General features: G+C 39.1%; 1 protein-coding gene across 1 annotated transcript in view; it reads right to left on the bottom strand.

Moving 5' to 3' along the window:
* SCUBE1 (signal peptide, CUB domain and EGF like domain containing 1) overlaps positions 1 to 17,146 on the bottom strand; it is a 4,299,807-nt gene that overhangs the window by 2,303,870 nt on the left and 1,978,791 nt on the right. The window contains exon 8 of the mRNA XM_044087300.1: positions 15,451 to 15,567. Coding sequence (XP_043943235.1) covers positions 15,451 to 15,567 — 117 coding nt within the window. The remainder of the gene's footprint in view (positions 1 to 15,450; positions 15,568 to 17,146) is intronic.

The raw sequence follows: 17,146 nt of genomic DNA on the forward strand, positions 1-17,146 counted from the left end.
AAATAAGGATGCTTAGGAATGTTTTATTAAAGTAGTCAACTGCGTCATCAAGTTTGAGGTATTTTAGAGGTTGCCAGTTACAGTCTTTTAGGGATGAGCTGAATGAGAGAGGGTTGAAGTTAGTTTTTTTATAGGTTCATAGGTTGATACTAGGCTATCTGCCCTAGGGCATTTATAAGCCTAGCCAGAGTGTGTTTGGCTTTTGCCACCCTTTTAGATTATTTGACTGTGCCTCTGTATAGTAGGTCACAGAAGATAGCCCTTTTAAGGTTAGTTTACTGTGCCTCTGTCTAGTAGGGACACAGCAGAGATCCCAGGGGTAAACCTACAATCTCCCATCCACTCGTCAAGATTTCTCTTGAAGAGGGTCATTGAGGGGCTCTGCCTAACATGGATTGGGATTTTGTTCCAGAGTGAGGGGAGCCTCTGGGATATGAATCTGTCCCTCCAGCATGTCCTATTTATTTCTGTGCCCAGGTTTAAGTCCCTGGAGCGTGTAGCTCTAAGGGATTTGGATTTCCTGAGGTGGAGCATGTCCATTAATTCTGGGTTGGACATGGCTTTATACGTCAGGCACAGATCGCCTCTGAGTAGGCGGTAAGCAACTGAGTAGAGCTGGAGTTTCTTTAGCCTAACTGCTTAGGGCATCTGTTTGAGTCCCTTGATCCTCTTGGTGAGGTACTTTTGGGGTCTTTCCAGTTGCTGCAGGTGTCGGGTAAGGTACATCCCGAATGGGGCATTGTATTCAATTATGGGCCTGATGAGTGATGAGTAGAGGGGCACAATGACGTCTCTTGATCTAGATGTGAACTCTTTTGTGATAAGGTGGGCTATACAGAAGGTCTCTCTAACCACTTTGGCAACGTGATTGTCAAAGGAGAGATTGCTATCTACTTGGGTCCCCAAATCCCTAATTACTTATTCCGTACTTAATGGATTACCAACTATGAGGTAATTTGTGGGCACTTTGTTTTTCCCAAAGAGAATGACTATGCACTTTTTGGCATTTAGCTTTAGGCCATGGCTCTGGCACCAGTTATCCGTCTCTGTGAGACTCTTTTGGAGGATGCTTGTGTCAGTCGGTGAGTCGATTATGGCACACAGTTTGCAGCCATCTTCGAACTTGGTCAGCCATAGTCCTCCCATGTTAGCCTGTACCTCAGAGAAATATATACTGAACAAGAGAGGTCCCAGGACTGAGGCTTGTGGGATGCCACTTGTAACTGGTTTAGAGTCTGACATGGCACCTGCAATTCTGACCATGTGGGTTCTATCCCTGAGCCAGTTTGCAACCCATCTTGTGACATAGGGGTTGATATTTAAGCTGGTGAGCTTATTTATGATGCCTGAGTGGGGTATTGTGTCGAAGGCTTTTGCGAGGTCCAGGTAGGCTGTGTGGACTACCTTCCCTTCATCTATGGCCTTGGTGACTGTTTCAAAGAAGTCGACCAGGTTCAAGAGGCAAGATCTGCCCTTAACAAAGCCGAATTGGGTAGGATCCAGTGTTTGGAGGTTCCCAATGTCTTTGTTTATGAATTCCAACATGATACGCTCCATAGCTTTGCAGACCAGGCTAGTCAGGCTTATAGTGCGATAGTTTCCGGGGTCCATTGTGGCACCACCTTTGTGGAGTGGAACCACTGTTGCTGTACGCCATTCTTTGGGAACATATCATGTAGTACGGCTGAGACTGAACAGTGACTTTATGTGAAGGTTCAGTTCTTCTTGGAGCTCATGTAAGACGCAGCCCGGGACACCGTTCGGTCCCATTGATACTGTGTTTTTTGCTTTGGAGAGGGCAGCTCTCACCAGTGCATCTGTGATGTCAGGGAGGCTACACTCTGTTGGGATAGACATTTGCTCTTTTGGGGGGGAGGGGGGGGAGAAGTTTGCACTGAACCTGTCTGCCAGGATGTTGGCAATGTCTGTGGGTTCAGTGTATTTTTTGTCATTTTGCTCTAACTCAGAGCATATCTGGGAGTTGCCACCCAGGTTCCTGACATAACTAAAGAAGGCCTTGTGATTATCTTTAGCGTCTTGTGCAATTTTTCTTTTGAAGCTGACCTTAGATGATTTTATGAGGGATCATAGTTTCTTGCTAGTACTGATCAGAGATGCCTTCCCTTTTTGGGATTTTGCTCTATCATGTAGTAGCTTCCTCCTTCTGTTGTATAGCTTATGTATGGCTGGGGTCCGCCAGCCAGGTCTCCTGCCTTTGGGGGAGTGAGTCTTGGTTTTATTTGGGATAGCACGAGCCATGCATTCCTGTAGGTGTCCATAGAATGCGTTTGTAAAGGATTCTGCAGTTTGGGCTGTATTTTCCACTGGACCGGGGGCTTTGAAGGATTCCACCTAGGTTTTGAGAAGTGTGAAGTTTGCTTTTGAGAAGTTCTTCACCATGGTTTCCTTGGCTGGGGGTGGGGACGGGATATGGATGTCCAGTGAGATTAATTTATGGTCAGATCTTACCAATGAGGGGTATACCTCTGGTATGTAACATAGAGTCCCCATGTTGGTGATGATCAGGTCCAATATGTTTTCCCCTCTTGTGGGAGTGGTGACCAGTTGTTCCATAGCATTTGAGTTTATAAATTCTAGGAACCATTGGGTGAGGGTGTTGGGCCTTGAGTAGTGCTCCCAGTCTATGTTTGGGTAGTTGAAGTCACTCAATATAATGGTGTTTGGAGAGACCTTCATATTCTCCAGTGTTCTCAGGAAAGCCGAGTGGGGATCCTGAGTTTGGGAGGGTGGTCTGTAGCAGGCTACAAACTGAAAGGCAGTTTTGCCCACTGTTAGTTGCACATGGATGGTCTCCGATGCTTCGTGCAGTGCCACTAACCTGGAGGTGTGGGTACCTTTGATAAATATGGATACTCCCCCTCCTTTTGTGGTTCGGTCCGAGTTTTGGGGCCGAAAAGCATGGTATGAGGTATAACCTGGTAGTGCTGGGGTGCTCTCGGGAGCCTTGAACCAGGTTTCTGTTACTGCACAGATATCAATATTCTCCATACTGAGGAGAGCCTCGAGTACATGCATCTTGAGGTTTAGACTTCTGGCGTTGAGCAGCATTACCCTTAGTTTCTTTTTCCTTGTGTTGTCTATGGAGGTGGGTTTGTCTTTTGAGCCTTGCCTAAAAAAGGCACTATGGGGGTGGCAAGAGCCTTAGCCAGTATTCGAAAGCCCAGGGGTGACAGGTGCAAGCCATCCCCAGCGAAGCAATGTGGCTTGTCAAGCATGTCATCCCAGGCTGACAGACACTGGATCCCCTTTGAATGACACCAATACTTTAGCCAATTGTTGAAGTTGATCATTTTGTCTTTATACTGTGGCACCATTCTTGGTGAGGGTAAGATGCTACTCAAGGTCAGGGTCATACCGGCCTGGGCTACATGATCAGAGAGCTCCTCTATGTCTCTTTTCATGTAGTCCAGGGAGGTACGTCACAGGTCATTCACACCAGCATGGACAATGACGGAGGTTTTGCGTATTTGACGGTAGATGATGGGTTTCACTTTATAAAGGTGTTTTCTTAGTGGGAAGGTTGGGGAGTGATCACTGAGGCTGTCAGATAAGCAGTCTACTATATATGACTGGGGGCTCTTATAGACTAGTATCCAATCAAGGGTAGTGTGTTTGTTGGAGTTATTTATCCTAGTAGGTGATTGGACTAGTTGGGTGAAGCCATGAAGGTTTACATGATGGGTTGGGTGGTTGCTAGAGCAGGTCTGCTAGTCAGTGTTGAAGTATCCTAGAATTAAAGTTTCTTGGGGTAGGTGGCGGGTAGTCCAGCTGAGAAGGTTTTCAAGTGGAGGGATGCTGTGACCAGGTGGGATGTAGCAACCTATTATGTTTAGGGTTTTATTTTGGTTTATATTATTTTTTCCTTACCTATTTGGGAAGCTGCTAACTTTAAGATCTGGATGTCTAGATGTTGCTTAAATATTATAGCTATACCACCTCCTTTTTTGTTTAGTCGGTCTACTCTTAGTATATTGTAACCGGTAGGGAGGATTTGCTCATTAGTAATGTGTGGTTTTAACCATGTTTCTGTAAGGATCACTACATCAGGGAAGTAAAAGTCTATGGTGGCATGGAATTCATGCACCTTGTTGCATATACTTTTAATATTAAGGCTTATCAGAAGGAGGTTGGTTGGCTTTCTATTGGCTGTGATTTGGGAGAAGATGTGGTTTGTAGTCTGATTATGAGGGGAGGGGTTGGAGATTGAGGGACCAGGATTGGGATGGATGTCTCCACTGAATGCTAGGTTGGATATGGATGAGATTAGTTTTATCAATTTCTGTATATGCTTGCTTATAAGGGAAGTTTTTTGATTGTGCTCTGTGGGTAATAGGTATGGTGGTAGGGTTATGTTAGGTTGTGAGGTTGTTTTTAGTTTAGGTATTGTGGTCTGTAGTCTGTATAGAGGGTGTATTGCAAAGGTTGTTGACCTGATGAGAGAGTAGTAGAGTAGAGGTGGGATATGAGTGGTGGTGTGTGTGGTGTTACAGTGGTAGTGGTTGAGTGCAGAAATGGTGGAGGTTTGGTAAGATGTGATGTATGCAAGGAGTGTGCATGCAGTGAGTATAGGTATGGTGTGCTTGTACATATTAGCTATTGCAAAAGAGATAAATTGAATTTGTGGGAACAATACATGCAGAATAATGTTTGACAGGAGGAAAGAGGTTTAAAGAAAGGCAGCAATTGTGCAATTTATGTAATGGTGCACTGAATAACAGTTGTTATAAAGAAGGAAAACATATATGTAATATAACATGTATGTAAATAAAAAATGTTGATATGTTCTTTTTTATTATTAATGTATGTGTGTCTATGTCTTAACTGATAATTTATAATAAAGGCATTAAAAGAGAATTTATAGCATTATACTGTGACTGCTGTTTTATATTTGATCTGACAGGAAATTCTATGTATCCGTGGCCCAGAATGAAACTGAAAATAATCAAACAGGACCAGTGATTTAATACAGCCAACATACATAAATGAAAAATTAAGACCAACCCTTGCAGTCTAGTCTGCATGCTGACTTTGATGGATCTGATAGCTCATTTAATCTTCAAAGACCTAGCTCTATATAGTAATAGTTGAAAAGCATTTCAGTAAAACTATCCTGCTAGATGATATCACCTGCCTACATAAGGAAACCATATATCCGCAATATGGAACTAAACTTTCAGGACATTTGAAAGAATCTCATCATTGCCTTTGGTTCACTGACAATGAATAATAATCAATAATCTCAGAAACACCTCCTTAGTACTTAAAACTCAAAAAGCAAGACAATCTGTCAAAATGAATAGTTTTAGTTATGTAAATATAAAATGTACACAGTATAAAACTTCTCCATTGATAAACTTTGTAAATATTGACCTTAAAGATCCAGTATGACAATGTATGCACACTTAGTGTTATAATTCTTTACACTGCGTTAAAGACTGCATTAATAACATAATGAAACATAGCAAAATTTGTCAAGGAAATTCTTGCTTAATTCTCAGATGTAACAGTGTTTCTGCACTGAAGAGTTCCAACTAATTTAGTTTTATACATTAAATGATGTTACTTGGCTTTTGCACTATTTATCCAATGCTGGTGAGTTACATCTGACTCCAGTAGTGACTCCATGAACAGCTCAAGTCATTCATAGAGTTTAGGCAAGTAGGGGATGAAAGTAGATTACCATGCCTTCTTCTGAATGAATAATATATACACTTCCCACAAACCTACAGACAATTTAGAGTCACCAGTACACCTACCACATATATTTGGGAAGTGGGAGGAAATACAGAAAAGTCCTACACAAACACAAGAAGAACATGCAGGCTTCACAGAGAAGACACCCTAAAGAATTGAACTGCAGAACCTCTTTGTGTGAGGTGACACAATTACTCATTGCACAGTGTGCTGCTGCTATTATGCACTACAGGGTTCTATTTATTACAATAATGACTGCACGTTCAGTGTTTTCATATAACATGCAAAATTCCACTTATTGAGCTTTTATATAGATTCTCTCATGGCATGTAATTCAAGATCCACATGCTCAAAAGAATATAAATTCTTCAGATCGTCATGATTGTACATTTGATGTCGTCCTCTGTATAAGTGGTGTTTCTTTTGTCCAACTACTTAATTATGACTTGTAACCTCTTTATGTTTTCCTGACTGTTCTCTTATGACTTTTAACTTCTATACAAGCTACAAGTAAGACAGTATGATTGTTTACAGAATACTCTTCTATGCATTATAACCTCTCCCTTTGAGGCTAGGTCATGGCTGAAAATGGTCACTGGATCCACTCACCTTTTTAACAAAGTAGTACGTAAAAAATAAATATAGTGAGTATCATGGTTAAAAGTAGTTTCATAAGAAAATGTGTTCAGGAAAAGAAGTTTAAGGAAAGGTATTCTGAAAAGCATACACACTTTTACTATATTAAAGAGGATTACTTGCAAAGCTGTACATTTATATCCATACATCCATGAGTTATTACTAGGCAGGCAGTTTGAATAGCTGTATATAGGTTAGTTATGCACCCTAGGAAGCATTGTAGTAGACATGCCCCCCCTTCTTGATAAAGGGTAAATCTATATTAATATGAAAACAAGCTCACAGAATGACACAACTGTAAGGCACAACAAAACACTTTATTCCAATATAGTGCACTCCAAAACGCTAATGTTTGGAGTGCACTATATTGGAATAAAGTGTTTTGTTGTGCCTTACCGTGGTGTCAGCCTGTGAAATTGTTTTCATATTTGGACTTATTTCTCTTTGGGTGACTTATCTTTGTACTACTTTGTTTTTGGTATGCTACTAAATTTATATTAACCCATCCAATCATCAAGACTTAACTTGAATTAGTCCACCCCTTCCGATTCATGGTACACAGAGGTAATCCCTTCCTGTGCCCCAGATGGCCCATGTTTAACTAGTGGCACAGGAGCTGGAGGGAATGGTCAAGAGAGGAATGTGAATGAGTTGTCAAAGCCATGTTGCGCATCTGGGGTGGGGGGCTGCCTAGGTTGAGTGTAATGGTAGCATTAAGGGCCTGGTAAGCTTTATATTGGTTAGTTGGAAAGTTGCATGACCCACTAAATTATGACAGCAGCTAGAGGCAGCTAAGGGAAGAGGAAAAAAGACTTAATTAAAAGGAAGCAGATGTTACACCATTCAACATGCAAGGGAAGTGTACTTCACATATGGGGAAATTTTGGGTAATGAACTTATCCCTCCAAGAAGTCCTAGCATTTTGCAGTGATGTCTCTAATGTTACCAGCATTTCTGAGATGAAAAAGATCTACTAAAATGGATCTTTCATAGCAGCCCCAAATGCAAGACTGACATCTCCACATGGGAGTCAGTATGAGATGAAAAAAGTGAAACACATTTCCACAGTTTACCAGAAGAACACCATACAATTGTGGATGACATTCATGAAAATACTTTTTGCAGTTAAAAATGTAAAAGAAGGAGAAGTAGAAGAAAGTGAAATTAACAGTATTCTGTGGGCTAATGCATCAATGGCATACTGTTGGCTTGGTTATGGCTTAAAATGGTATCCTGGACAGTCACTTAATTATTGTATTTTACTGGTTTCGAAACAGAAATATAGCTGATGTGTTATGCAACACAAGATTTTTGGTGCCAGATGGCATGTTTTGTTTTAATTAAAATACCAGTATTGTTTATCCATCAACTGCAGTATGGCATTTAAAATCTTTCTGAGCCACATTCAGCTTAGGCAGATAAGATCATCTCATCTCTGGTGGACCCCCATGTTGCATCTTTGTCAGTACTAAAGCATTAATTCAGTAGCCACACCTCATTCAAATAGCCTTAACAATAATGAAGTAATTATATACAAGCAAAAATAACTTAAAGCATAATCTATATATATATATATATATATATATATATATATATGTGTATATATTGCATAACCCAGCATAAATCTGTGTCTTAAATTCTTTAAGATGGTATTTCATTTGACAGATAGTATAATATGCCACCCATATGTGACAGACAAGACTAGCACTAAAAGGGCTTTAAATCAAACTGCTGCCAAAGAGTGTACCACCTGGGTATATGAGAGACAATGGTTATAATCCCTGGACCCATTCCAATGCCCCAAAACAGTCTGATGGCTACCATAGGAATGGTATCTTGGGTAATAGTACTAGTATACCCAACAGGTGGAACTTTCTGTAGCATGTCTGCAGGAAATGGAAAACAAAGAATGTGCCCTCAGTTTGGAAGTAAATGATCTAAGGGAAAAGTTGTGTGATTTAACAGAGAAGGATACAGATATTAAGATCAATGAAAAACAGATTACAGAAAGTCAATAAGACCCAATATGTTAGAAGTATGACAAAACAAGAGCATGATAAAACAAAAGAATACAGTAATCAAGACTATTTAACAGAAATTCAAGTGACATATCAGAAGTAAATAAGATATATTACTGTGCACTTAAATTAATAACAGATAAAGTCTTAACACAAAAATACAGAGCAATAAGTGAAAGGAAGGGAAGACCATGGAAGTATTGAATATTGAAAACTATAAAGCAATTAAGACAAGAAGTGTCACTATTACAAGAGTATAGAAGAGGGAACAGGTCAACAAAAATACTTAGAAAGACAGACGTGATAAAAGCAATGTGCAGTATTAGAACAAGACAGGATCTATCATACACTACTGCAAATAATAAACTAAAGATATCAGCACAGGCAGAAAAACTTAAAAGATATGCAGATAAATATAAAGAAAAAGTATAAAATAAGCAATTCACTGATGACCCAAAAAAAGTTTTATAGAGAATTGGGAGATAAAGCAAAAGGAATAGAAACACCATAAAAAATGAAGAAATGGAAACATTTTGGAGAAATATCTATGAAGTCCTTGTGGAACATGATAAAGATGTTGAACAGATAGACGTAAAAGAAGCAGTAAGAAGTTCAAATGTACAGGATATAAAATGGGGTGAAGTAACAGCCAGAGAAATTGAAATAAAGTTAAGAAAAGTTCCTAAATGGAAACCCAGGCCCAGATGCAGTACTTAACTTCTGGCTAAAATTATTAACATCTTTACACAAAGATATTTAGCCACTAGTAAGAACTACTTATAAGCACATCCTGAACAGACAACAACTTGGTTAACAACAGAAAAAAAATTACACTTCTTATTAAGAATGAACCTGCAAGTTATGCTAAAACCTACAGACCAACAACAGACCAACAGCTTACCTTCCGACAATGTATGAACTACATACTGGAATTGATGCCACCAGAGTTTATAGTCATTTAGAAGAAACCTCAATCATGGCAATAGAACAAAAGGGTAACAAAAGGACATCATATGGAACAAAGGACCATTAGTTGTTAAATAAAGTCATAATGGATAATTGCAAAAAGGAGAAGAATCTAAGTATGGCATGGATAGATTACAAAAAAGCATTTAACAGCATCCCACATTCATGGATAAAGGAGTGCTTACAGATGTACAAGATACTCCCTACATTGATCAATTATATTACAGTAACCATGAAACAGTGACAAACCACTTTGTAGCTAAGCCATGATAAAGGACACATTATTATCTCAGGGATAAAAATTGAAAGGGGGATATTTCAGAGTGAGTCTTTGTCACCGTTGCTCTTTTGTCTTGCCCTTAACCCACTAAGCTGTCTACTTAATAGATTAGGCCATGGTTACAATCTGGCTCCCAGAAAACAATGAAGTATAAAGACTTCTCATCTTCTTTTTGTGTTCGATTTAAATTGTATAGTTCACCAGATGAGGAGCAGAAAGTACAACTGGAAGTGGTCAAAACTTTCTCAGATGATATAAGAATGTCATTTAGTCTTTATAAATGTGCAAAAGTAACATTTAAAACAGGAAAGCTGCAACACAAATAAAATATTAGTCTGGGACAGGAATGTAAAATAAAGGAACTTGAGCAGGAAGGACTGTATAAATATTTGAAAACTGATGGAAGGATCAACAATAAAACATGAACAAATGCGAACAAAACTCAGTAAGGAATATTTTAGAAGACTAAAATTAATACTGAAATCAGACCTGACACCTAGGAACAACGTCCAAGCTATAAACCAATTTGCTCTTCCTGTTCTAACGTACAGTTTTGGGGTGACAGACCGGCTCCAAAAGATACTGGATCAGTTGGACAGGAAAACAAGAAAAATGATTCATGCTTATCAAATGATATATAAAAATCAGTGTGTACCAAGATTATACCATTCCTTGTTCTAAAAGAGGTATTGGCCTCCTCAAAATTGATTATGTGTACAGATCTACAATCATAGGACTGCATAAGCTGACCTCATCATATCCAAACATAAGTAAGTTTTGAAACATGAAGTGAACAAGTCTGAGACGACTTCCCTGCTAAGTTTAGCAGAAGCATATTGGTGTAAAGTGGGAATGGAAACCAAACCAGAAATAGACAAATATTAGACAGCAAATGAATGTGCTAAAAAACAAAAGTAAGAACATAAGGAGAAGGATCAGATGAGAAGGCAAGAAATGTGGAAAATGCATAACTATAGATGCAAGTATAGAAAACTCCTGTAACAATCACATGTTGATCACCATCTGACAAAGGAATGGTTACAGAGAGGTGAATTTTTTATTTTATTTTACATTTGTTTACCGGGAAAGTCCGACTGGACACAGGTCCATTTTCAGTGGAGGCCCGGGGAGAAAAGCTTCACATTACAATACATTACATGAAAGTAAAAAGAAGCAGAACATACATACATATGGCGTACATACACATCAGGACAACATGCTGGTGATTAACAAACATACATATAGCATATATACACACAATAGGACAACATGCTAGTGATTAACATTTCTTACAGTAGACAATCAGAGGTACATTTTTTTTTCTTTTGCAGTTGTAAGTTTTGTAAGGTAAATGCATACGGGTTTGGAAGCTTTCAGGGGAGAAAATGTTTATACATAGCTGTACCCTAACAAATTCTCTTGGTATGGATTAGCCTGGTGAGTGGCATGAGCATAGCCAGTTACTTAGTGGATTTTCAGGAGTTTTTTGAATTGACTAAAGGAGGTGGTAGAAGTTATTTGGCTTAGTAGTGTGTTCCAGGTTTTGGCAATGGTGTTGGCAAAGAGGGACTTACCAGCTTTGTTTTTATGTTTGATGACAGTTATGAGGTTCTGGTTACTAGATCTTAAGGCTCTAGAGGGAATGTGGGGCTGAATTAGGTGCTGAAGTGCTGGAGTTATCTCAGAAAGGTAGTAGAGTTTGTGCTCTATAGAGAGTTGATTAAGTAGAAGTATATGAGGCAACTCAAGCCAGGTGAGTTGCTTAAGGGATAGACAGTGGTGGGACCTATATGAGGCCTTCAGTAGCAAACTTGACAATCTTGCTGTAGCAAGATTCCATTTTATTTAGATCAGTTTGGTGGAGATTGGTCAAGATGGGAGAGGCATAGAGGAGGGTGGATAAAAGATGAGTCCTTGTGATGGTTACTTTGGTGCGTTTTGTCATAAACTGTTTGTTCCTATAGAGGAGACCAAGTTTTTATTAACTTTCTTAATGGTTTGTGCTATGTGGATGTCAAACCTCAGGTTATTGTCTATTTCTACGCCTAGCAGTTTAGTGTGTGTGATTGGACTGATTTGAATGTTTTCTTTGGAGCTAATGGTGAAATTATTATTTATTATTTATTATTATTTAGGGGAGGAGTTCTGCCAGGACTGAAAAGATTTTGTTTTTTTTGGGATTAAGAAGAAGTTTAATGTTTGTGAACCAAGTTTCGGCTAGGGTGAAGTTATTTTGGGTAAGGGTTTGCAGTTCACTAAGGGTAGGGGCAGCACATATGAGGGTAGTGTCATCTGCATATTGTACTATTGAGGCAGTGGGAGAGGATAAAGAGATCTGATTTGTAAATAAAGAGAACAGCAATTGGCCAAGGATGGATCCTTGAGGGACTCCTATGGTTACTGGTAACAGGGGGGACAATTGGTCCTGCCATAGGACTGCTTGCTGACAGGCACATAAGTAGCTGTTGAACCATGATATAGAGGAGGGACTTATATTTAGGGTGGATAGGGTATCAAGAAGCAGACTGTGGTTTACCATGTCAATGGTTTTTGATAGGTCTAAGAATATGGAAGAAACAAATAGACCCTTGTTTCTGTGGTGGTTAACTATGTGGGTGAATGACAGTAGTGCCGTGGTGATATGGGAAGTTCTAAAGACATGCTGGGATATGGAGAGTAGGTTATTATTCTGGAGGTACTGTATTAGTTGAGTATGAACAACTCTTTCTAATATTTTGGATAAAGGCGATAGGATTGCTATTGTGCGATAGTTGGTGAGCTCTAAAGAGTTGCCTCCTTTGCCCAGTGGAATTATATATGATGTTTTCCATGAGGTGGGGACTTTGCATTCTGAGAGAAACCTGTTTATGAGAATACACAGGATAGGCTATAGCTTCAGCTGAGATCCAAAGGAAGTCTGCTGGCAGCTTATCAGCTGCTAGAGTGGTTGGTTTAAGTTTACCAAGGAGTTTAGATATTGATTTGGTGAATACAGAGTGGAGGTGAAAACTGGGGCTATTGTTTTGTATATTGGGGTGGGTTGGGGTAGTTATTGGTGTGGGGCTGCTAGTACTATTTTGGGCATTGGCAAGGGTCTGGACTGTTTCGGTAAAGAATTTGTTAAACTGAGTAGGAATGTTTTCATGGTTATTTGGAAGCACAGGGGTTGGAGTCGTGGACTTTCCTGGATGCAGTATACCATTTATTGAGGCCCAGAATTTTTGTGGGTTGTGAGCATATTTTTCTTGCATGCTTGTATAGTAGCTGGATTTGTCTAGTTTGATTTGTTTTTTGGCTTTGTTTCGGAGCTTTACATAGTTTTATCTCAAAGTAGAGGTTTTGTTTTTCTGATATTGAATCCATGCCTTGTCCCTTTCTTTCATTATAGTTTTAGTATCTTTTCTTAGCCATGGGGCATAGTTAGTTTTTATTCTAATGGTTCTAGGGGGTGCATGATGGTTTAAGATTTTTATGAAGCTTGTGTTAAAGTACTCAATGGCATTGTCTAGAGGTAGATGTTTTAGGGGGGTCCAGTTACAGCTTTTTAGAGTATTGATGAGATCAGTAGCTATAAAGGTTTTTTTTGTTTCTAACTACTCTGAGGATAGGTTGGTTGAAGGTTTGGGATCTGTTCCTAATTAGGTAGGTTGGATGATGGTCACTTAGGGTATCTGGAAGACAACCAGATTGCTGTGCAAGAGCGGGGTCAGATATCAGGATCCAGTCTAAGATGGACTGTCGTTTGGAAGTTTTGTCAATTCGAGTGGGGGTGGTTATAGTTTGGGTAAACCTGTGGAGGTTTATGAAGGCAGAGGGGTTATGGCTGGAGCAGTGAAGCCAGTTAATATTGAAGTCTCCTAATAGTATGGTTTCATATGGAAGGGAGTTGGAGGTCCAATTAAGCAAGCTTTCGATTGCAGTGAAGTTATTGCCTGGTGGTATATAGCCACCTGCAATAATTATATGTTTGTTGGAACTTATTTTTAATTTGTGAATTTAAGCAAAATATGAAAAGTTAATATTGGCGGTCCAGAATAGTGGATTATGTACATGTTGGTTTACAAAGTCCATTGAGCATGTCGGAGAAACAGACACATGCAGGTTTGGTAAAACAGAACTAGAAACAGTTGCACATCCTGTTGCTGGGTGTATTACACTAATGGCAGAGGACCTGTATACTGAAAGGCAAATAATGTGGCCAGACTGTTGCACTGGAGATTGTGCAAACACTACAATATCAAGGTAAATTAGAAGCATTGGAAACATGAGCTACAAAACATTACAGGGACTGATGAAGTTTATATCACATGGGATCACCCATTACCAATAGTTCAAAAAATAGATGGAAAAAAAAAAAAAAAAACAGATATAGTAGTCCATGAAAAAAAGACAAAAGTAGTATTGATCACTGAAATTGCTATATCCAGTGATTTCAGTGTATTACGTACACAGACACACAAAATCAAAGTACCTGGATTTGCAGACAGAAATTAGAGAAATGTGGAAGAACAATACACAGACAAATCCAATGGTAGGAGTAATGGATCTCATAAAAAGGAACTTACAGCCTTATTTAGATAAGCTACCGATGCATGTAACTCAATATGAACTGCAAAAGGTGTAATTTCCAGGTTCATTGTGGGTGCTGAAAAGAGCACTTCTGGCTAACTTCAAAGACTGAAACAATACTAATTTCACCAACCACAGTGATCACTTACAGAGCTGAGTCTTTGACCTAGCACCACCCAGCACACAAACACATACACACAAGCACACACGCACGCACACAATCTTGAAAGAAAGGCTTAAAATTCTCCATTTCCCCACAGGTTTCTTCCTGACACGATACAACTTCCACTACTGTAGATATGGCTAGATACCAAGTACAACAATAACCAGACTAGTCTTGATTTAGTCAAATACCAATTATAAGAAATTAATATCTCATTGATAGTATGCATAGTTAATCTGGTTAATGAGAGGTAGATACCACTGCTTTACCAAACTACTGTGATAAATAATGCCATCCACTTGTACAACAAATAATAACGCATATATAAAAAATAAATACCAGTCACAAGATCCTAAAAGTAAATAAATACATCTTTACTTAAAAAATAAAGACAGTGCTAATACAGAATAATTATGGAGAAGTCATGGCAAAAAGAAATACTGGACCAAACTATATTCAAACAGCCATCCTTTAGGTATGTATCACCAGGATCTCTCAAGCAAATAATTAGCTAACTTTACACTGGTGTCAGTTCCAGATATATAAATCTTAGCTCATCACTCTGCTCCCATAGAAAAAAAAACACAAGTGTAATTATATTACTCATACATGAGATTAACAAGTGTAATGATATTACATGAGATTACATTAGTTCTTTCCCACTCGATATAAGAAAAACTAACAATAAATAATCTCCCCACATCTATGAGCTATTCACATACTAGTGGTTGCTTTCTTTCACATTTATCTCCAGCTGACCTATGAAGTCAGTTTAATTGTATTTTGTGACCTGCTAGCTTCCTGAGACACTGCAGAACTTGCACTTCATATTTCAAACACAAGTTTCATAAATGTATTTTCCTATCATTTACAGAGAAAAAGTAATTCTCAAGCAACAGAAAACACACATATCACAGCTTAAACACAGCTCCAACACTTCATACGTGTGCCAAAATTCGAAATAAAAAGAAATATAAATACATCACATTTTTTGCCAGTTTTAATATACTGGCAACAGGGTTATAAATTAAAGTTCGCTGATGATAACAATGATACAGACTACTAATACAGACACGATAAAGTGCAAAGCAATGGATACTGACCTTTGCAAGTTTTACCATCAGACTGTAGAGTAAATCCTACAGGGCAACTGCAACGCACTCCTGTTGCGGTATCCTTGCATGTACGATCACAACCTCCATTATTGACAGCACACGTTTCTGTTAAGAATACAAAAGCAGAACATCATAGGAGAGGAAATGTCATATGCAATTCTTTAAGTATTGTCTTCTTTCTTTAGGTTTAGTTTAGTTACACAGTTACCTCGGGGATAATGAATACATTTTCTTCAGTTAATTGCATTTCTTTAAACATTCCCAGAAAACCATAAATCACAGGCAAGAATGAATTATTTACATGGCAACAGTGTCACTCATGGCTGTAGTAGGGAACAGAGTACTTTAATGCAAAGAACATAATGACAACAGAACATGTCCACAACATGCGAGTTTAATGCTGACTGTTATGGCTGATACTTGAAAACCACTAACATCTTGTCCAAAAATCCTATGTTGTAATGGGTCTACTTCATATGACCTAAATTCCATTTGACTGAAATTCATTTGACTGAGACCAAAACACAAAGTTCAAAAGACTGAAAACTCATTTGACTGAAACTCATAACACTGAGACATTAAAGTAAAAGGTATATGACCTTTTCCCCACTGTAGTGCAATCCTGGAGTTAGTATATATAAGTTAGGAGGTGTGGGAGGGCACAGACCCCCACATTGGGGGGTGTGGGGGGTGAAGCCCCCATATACTTTATACATTTTAAACCATACACATGGATATTTATAACTGCAATGAATAACTCTTTGCAGTAAATAATATTTACCTAAACTATGTGGGGGGCACACCCCCTAACTATATATACTAATTCCAGGATCGCATTACAGTGGGGAAAAGGGCATATGTGTTTTACTTTAATATGTCAGTGTTATGAGTTTCAGTCAAATGAGTTTTCAGTCTTTTGAACTTTCAGTGTTTTGTCTCAGTCAAATGAATTTCAGTCAAATGAAATTTGGGTCATATGATGCCTAGCTGTGAATCTTTCTGCATTATTCTGCTGCTCTTATCCCTGTCTCTTTACACCCTCTAGCTCTGTTATACCTCTTCTATTTTTTCCTGCCACTCCACTATCCTTTTTTACCTCCAACCTTCTGTACCAAACTCTACTTACCTCTGACCACCTTCTCTGCACCTGGAACCTATTACTCTCTGATTGTCTCTGCAAACTCTTCATCTACCTGCTCAAACCCACTCCATTCGCCCTACGGGCTCACTCCGCTCCCCTACCCTACCCCAATTCCCACCCACCCCCCAGTGCTGTTAGCTTTATACTTGCATAGCCACATCCCCTATCCCTCAACTACCTATAGGTTCATAGGTTTATACTAGGCTATCTGCCCTAAGGCATTTATAAGCCTAGCCCAAAGTTTTGTGGCTTACGCCACCCCTTATGTTAAAAAATACTGTGCCCATTAGTTTGTTGTGCCTCTGTCCAGCAGTGACACAGAGATGATTCCCAGGGTAAACCTACGATCTCCCATCCACCGGTCAAGATTTCTCTTGAACAGAGCCAGCGAGGTGCTCTGCCTCACATGGACCGGGATTTTATTCCACAGCATAGGGAGTCACTGGATGACAAATCTATCTCTCCAGCATGTCCTATTTATATCCGTGCTAAGGTTTAAGTCACTTGCTCTAGTGGATCTGGTAGATTTGGATTTTTTGAGGT

The sequence above is a fragment of the Protopterus annectens genome, chromosome 11.part0 (assembly GCF_019279795.1).
Source record: "Protopterus annectens isolate FY-2018-M chromosome 11.part0, PAN1.0, whole genome shotgun sequence".
NCBI classification, from domain to species: Eukaryota; Metazoa; Chordata; order Ceratodontiformes; family Protopteridae; genus Protopterus; species Protopterus annectens.